This window comes from Onychostoma macrolepis, chromosome 07, assembly GCF_012432095.1.
Source record: "Onychostoma macrolepis isolate SWU-2019 chromosome 07, ASM1243209v1, whole genome shotgun sequence".
Taxonomy (NCBI): Eukaryota; Metazoa; Chordata; class Actinopteri; order Cypriniformes; family Cyprinidae; genus Onychostoma; species Onychostoma macrolepis.
In genome coordinates, this window is record NC_081161.1 from 47,863,186 (window position 1) to 47,868,185 (window position 5,000).

Sequence of the window (5,000 nt, forward strand, 5' to 3'; positions counted from 1 at the left end):
ACCGATGATCCGGGCGTACAGGGTTGTGACAAACCCACCTGAACTTAAACATCACGCTTCTTCTGATTTCATTCAAAGTGCCTTGTAAATTCTCAATGGAGCCGCTGAAGAACATATTCTCCCGCGGGCCGCTGTCCACCTGGAAGAGCCTGGATCAGACTCAGAAGGGCAACTTCACCAACCCGGTTTGGACCGCTTTGTTCGATTACGAGGCTTCGGGGAAAGACGAACTCACGCTGCGTAAAGGGGACCTAGTGGAGGTTCTGTCTCTGGATTCGGAGATATCCGGAGATGAAGGATGGTGGGCGGGAAAGGTCAACAACAAGGTGGGAATCTTCCTTCCAACTACGTCTCCTTCAAGCCCAGCGGATACGGTGAGCTGCAGGGCTCTGGTTTGGGACCGAGCGAGTTGGAGCCGGAGACGGTGGACTTCAGCGACCTGAGTCTGGAGGAGGTCATCGGGGTCGGCGGGTTCGGGAAGGTCTACCGAGGGACCTGGAAGGGCGAGTTGGTGGCAGTGAAAGCGGCCCGTCAGGATCCAGACGAGGACATCAGCGTCACGGCCCAGAACGTCCAGAACGAGGCCCGGCTCTTCGCCATGCTCCGGCACCCCAACATCATCGCGCTCAAGGGCGTTTGCCTGCAGGAGCCCAACCTGTGCCTGATCATGGAGTACGCGTCCGGCGGTGCGCTGAGCCGCGCTCTGGCCGGACGACGGATCCCGCCGCACGTTCTGGTCAACTGGGCGGTGCAGATCGCCCGCGGGATGCTGTACCTTCACAACGAGGCCATTGTCCCCGTCATCCACCGAGACCTCAAGTCCAACAACAGTAAGCTCACGTCCTTCTGTTCTACACATGCTCAGTGTCCAACAAACATGTATGCTGTTTTATCCAAAGATACTTGCATTGGATTATAGCTGTATATTATACAAGTTCATGCATTCTCTGGGAATCGAACCCATGACCTTGCATGTCTATTACTTTTTGAGTGCCACAGGAATTTAGACCAGCTAATGACCGTAAAGGATGCATTTCTTTTGTATTTACATTAATATATTTGGTAGAGACGTTCCCATTTATTTAAAAGGATCCATTTATTTTATATTTGCATTATTGCATTTGGCAGACACTTTTTACAACGCACCTAACCCTAACATTGCATTCAGTCCACACATCGGTCAGTTCATGCATTCCCTGGGAATCGAACCCGTGAGCTTCTCGTTGAGCTACAAGAATGCTCAATTTTCCTTTATAATCCCATTTCTGTTAGAGTCCGCCTCAGAGTTCCCGTTTTTCATCCAGTATGGCCCGTTCTTGGGTTCAGCTGCTGGCGGTGTTGTGTTTTGGTTTGGGATTATTATCAGGCCCACATGGAATCTCGCCCGCAGAACTCGGGGAAAAGCTCTGCAGGTTTCCGCAGAGTCGTAACGCCCTTCATTTACAGAGCGCTACATCCTCTGCCTGCTGCGTGTGCGTTTGGTTTGGTATTGTGTCTAACTCGATTGTGCATTCAGCTGTCGGTGTAAATTTAGCTCTACTTAAATCCATTCCACAGAATTCCACCAGTATTCTTTTTAAAATTCCATCTGTACCTCGATAGTATTCAGTGAGGTTATTTGGTCTGAGAGAATCGCTTGTTTCGGAGAAGAGGATATTCCCATGGCATGCATCACACAGTTGTGAAGGGAATGTTGTTGGCCTGGATATCAAATGACACACACACACACACACACACACACACACACTTTGCCAAGTTGTGAAACTCGATAAGTCCACACACGGGTCAAAGATCATATTAGGACGCAGACATACGGAGCTGGACTTTGTGTTTGTGTTGCTCATTATATCGTACCATGTTTATTTGTCGTGTACGGATAGATATTCACGCACCGTAAACTGTACAGCTGTACGACCAAAGTAAACGTAGAACTCTTAATCATCAGGATGACATGTTTAGATGACACAAACCTGGAAAACCACTGGCTTATGCTTTTATTAAACATGGTCAGCTGCTGGATGACAATATGTTAAATGTATTAATCATAATAATCTGAATGAACAGTAATATTTCATTAGTCCTCTTAATTCTAACATGAGTTGCAGGTGTGTATTTTTCAGCATTTGCAAAGACTTTGATCGCAGCTCATCCAATCAGAATAAAGAGACAGAACTATTAATATTTATCTCGTAAGTATACAGAGACGCACAGTGCTTTTTAAAAGCGAGTATTTGTAGTCTTCCTTCCTCAATATTTCTTTCTTTCCCTGCTGTCTTACACCTTCACCCAGTGTCTGTTTGGTTATTGTCCACCCACGTATATCCCATGATCCTTCACTTCCCTCCCGAGTCAGGAGAGAGCGCGTCCGGCGGGCTGGAAACCACCTCAGTTGCGTAAAACAAACTTTTTAATGCCGGCTCGCAACACACTGCAGCCAAAGCAGCTCAGTTCACTGGCTGTAGCTGCGATCTTATCTCTCTCTCTCTCTCTCTCTCTCTCTCTCTCTCTCTCTCTCTCTCTCTCTCTCTGTGTCTCTCTCTCTCTCTCTCTCTCTCTCTCTCTCTCTCTCTCTCTCTCTCTCTCTCTCTCTCTGTCTCTCTCTGTCTCTCTCTCTCTCTCTCTCTCTCTCTCTCTCTCTCTCTCTCTCTCTCTCTCTCTCTCTCTCTCTCTCTCTCTCTCTCTCTCTCTCTCTCTCTCTCTCTCTCTCTCTGTCTCTCTGTCTCTCTCTCTCTCTCTCTCTCTGTCTCTCTCTCTCTCTCTCTCTCTCTCTCTCTCTCTCTCTCTCTCTCTCTGTCTCTCTCTCTCTCTCTCTCTCTCTCTCTCTCTCTCTCTCTCTGTCTCTCTCTCTCTCTCTCTCTCTCTCTCTCTCTCTCTCTCTCTCTCTCTCTCTCTCTCTCTCTCTCTCTCTCCTCTCTCTCTCTCTCTCTCTCTCTCTGTCTCTCTCTCTCTCTCTCTCTCTCTCTCTCTCTCTCTCTCTCTCTCTCTCTCTCTCTCTGTCTCTCTCTCTCTCTCCTCTCTCTCTCTCTCTCTCTCTGTCTCTCTCTCTCTCTCTCTCTCTCTCTCTCTCTCTCTCTCTCTCTCTCTCTCTCTCTCTCTCTCTCTCTCTCTCTCTCTCTCTCTCTCTCTGTTGTTGTTTAATTCTTTCCGAGCTCTTTGTCCCAGACCTGCCCTCACTTGTCTCTCGAGCTCTGTCGTTCCAGATCGCAGCATCCTGTGTTTTTCTTTCTTCTTTCGTCTGTTTCTCTTTTTTCCTCTCAGCTAACTTCATTTTTGGCTTCCTACTCATTTTCTAAAGACAGCCTCCCTCTGTTCCTGCGCTCGCTCTGACGGCGGATCATGGGCCGTGCGTCTGCGCTCCTTCACTTCTCATTGTTTCGTCGCCAGTTTCATCTCCAGAGTTTGATTTCAGTAGTAGTTTAATTAGTGAGATTTGTGTGATAATTGGTTATTAATCAGGTTGTTTTGAATAACCGATGTATCCGCACCCTTGAGATGTTCAGTGATCAGTAATGATTGGGTCAGCTGTGATCTGATGGCGGTCAGTGAAGACCGAGCGTTTTCTGGATGCTCGAAGCTTGGCTCGGTCGTGGTCTGGTTGATGTTTGTCCTGCGAGAGGGCTTTGTGTCCTATAATCACAGATTGAAGATGTTGCGCTCAAACGCAGCTCATTCCCGAAGTCTGAGCGAGCGTCGTGATCTTAATGTTTATAATATCTGTATCTTCATACCTTGAAGCAGATTAGAGCTGGTCGGTAATATAGTTACATTATGTTATGATATAAACAATCTCACAGCTGAGATTTACTGTGTAGTTACGTAGCGTTACGTGAGTCAGCTGTATTTCGACACCGGTACGGTTGTGTTTACTTAAATATCTGACTTGATACAGTATATTGAGCTGCTGGTATAGTTAGACTTTACAGTGATGTGTGTACTCACAGCGGTGTTAAATCTGGAGCGAGCTTCTGTGTAAATCAGTGTTGATTACTTGATTTCTGAATATTGTAATACATGATAGCGGCAGATTAACATCACATCTGCCATGTGTTTAATTAGTGTGTCAAACGATTCATCGCGTCCATAATAAAGGTTGTGTTTGCATAATATACGCGTGTATACATATGTAATGTAAACTGAAACTTTTATTTTGGATGCGATTAATCGTTTGACAGCACTAGTTTTAATGATATTTCTACACTTGTTTCGCATGCTTTATATTGTTTGTCAATTAATCAATGTTAAGATTTTTTAGTATTTTGGCTAAATATGCCTTAATATTAGCTTTACATTTTCCTTTTTAATCTGAATTGTATTTATGTTTTAGTTTTTTTTTTTTTTAAATATGTATATAGTTAATAATTAATGTTTTACCTTTAAAGTTAAACTGCAAGAAGAAGATATAATGGTGCATCGATGATACTACAGCTTTTTGTTGTTGTTTTTTTCAGCTGCTTTACGCACAAATCCAAGAATTGCACACAAAACACAAAACGCATCACATCTCTTGCAAAATGAAGCACTGCATTCAAAATACCACAAAAGCACACATTTTCAAACACCTTTGCCATTATATCAATTCCTGTTAGATTTGTGTGTGTCGCATAGAGAACCGTGTGTTGTGTTTTGCAAAAAGTGCTTTATGAAAGTGAAAACTGAGTCAAAGTCAGAGAAGTGTATGTTTTGCAGATTTGGTGTGTGTTCCGCTGTTTCAGAAACTGTGCGACAAGGAAAGATTTTGTGTGGAAGCAGCTGAAAAAAAACTAAAATAACACTGTTATGGATTTGGTGAGTCTATGATGACAGACTTTTACAGCTGCATGTCTAAAGCTTTTACTTGTTCTGCTTCCTGATATATTAATATTTGAATTGTTGATGCTCAGAGTGAGCAGGTCAAGCCATCGAAGGCAGTGCTGGCCTGTGTGTGTTAAACTGATCTGGGCTTTAGGGTCAAGTCTCTGTCTGCGGTCACAGTCAGGATCTGCTTCTCTTTAGAGGCGCTT

At 44.6% G+C, this 5,000-nt stretch overlaps 1 protein-coding gene across 1 annotated transcript in view; it reads left to right on the forward strand.

Annotated features, from left to right (window-relative positions):
* The window catches only part of LOC131543822 (mitogen-activated protein kinase kinase kinase 11), a 38,612-nt gene that overhangs the window by 745 nt on the left and 32,867 nt on the right, over positions 1–5,000 (forward strand). The window contains 2 exon segments of the mRNA XM_058781632.1: positions 1–333; positions 336–830. The exon segment at positions 1–333 is cut by the window's left edge and continues 745 nt beyond it. Coding sequence (XP_058637615.1) covers positions 96–333; positions 336–830 — 733 coding nt within the window. The 5' untranslated portion in view covers positions 1–95.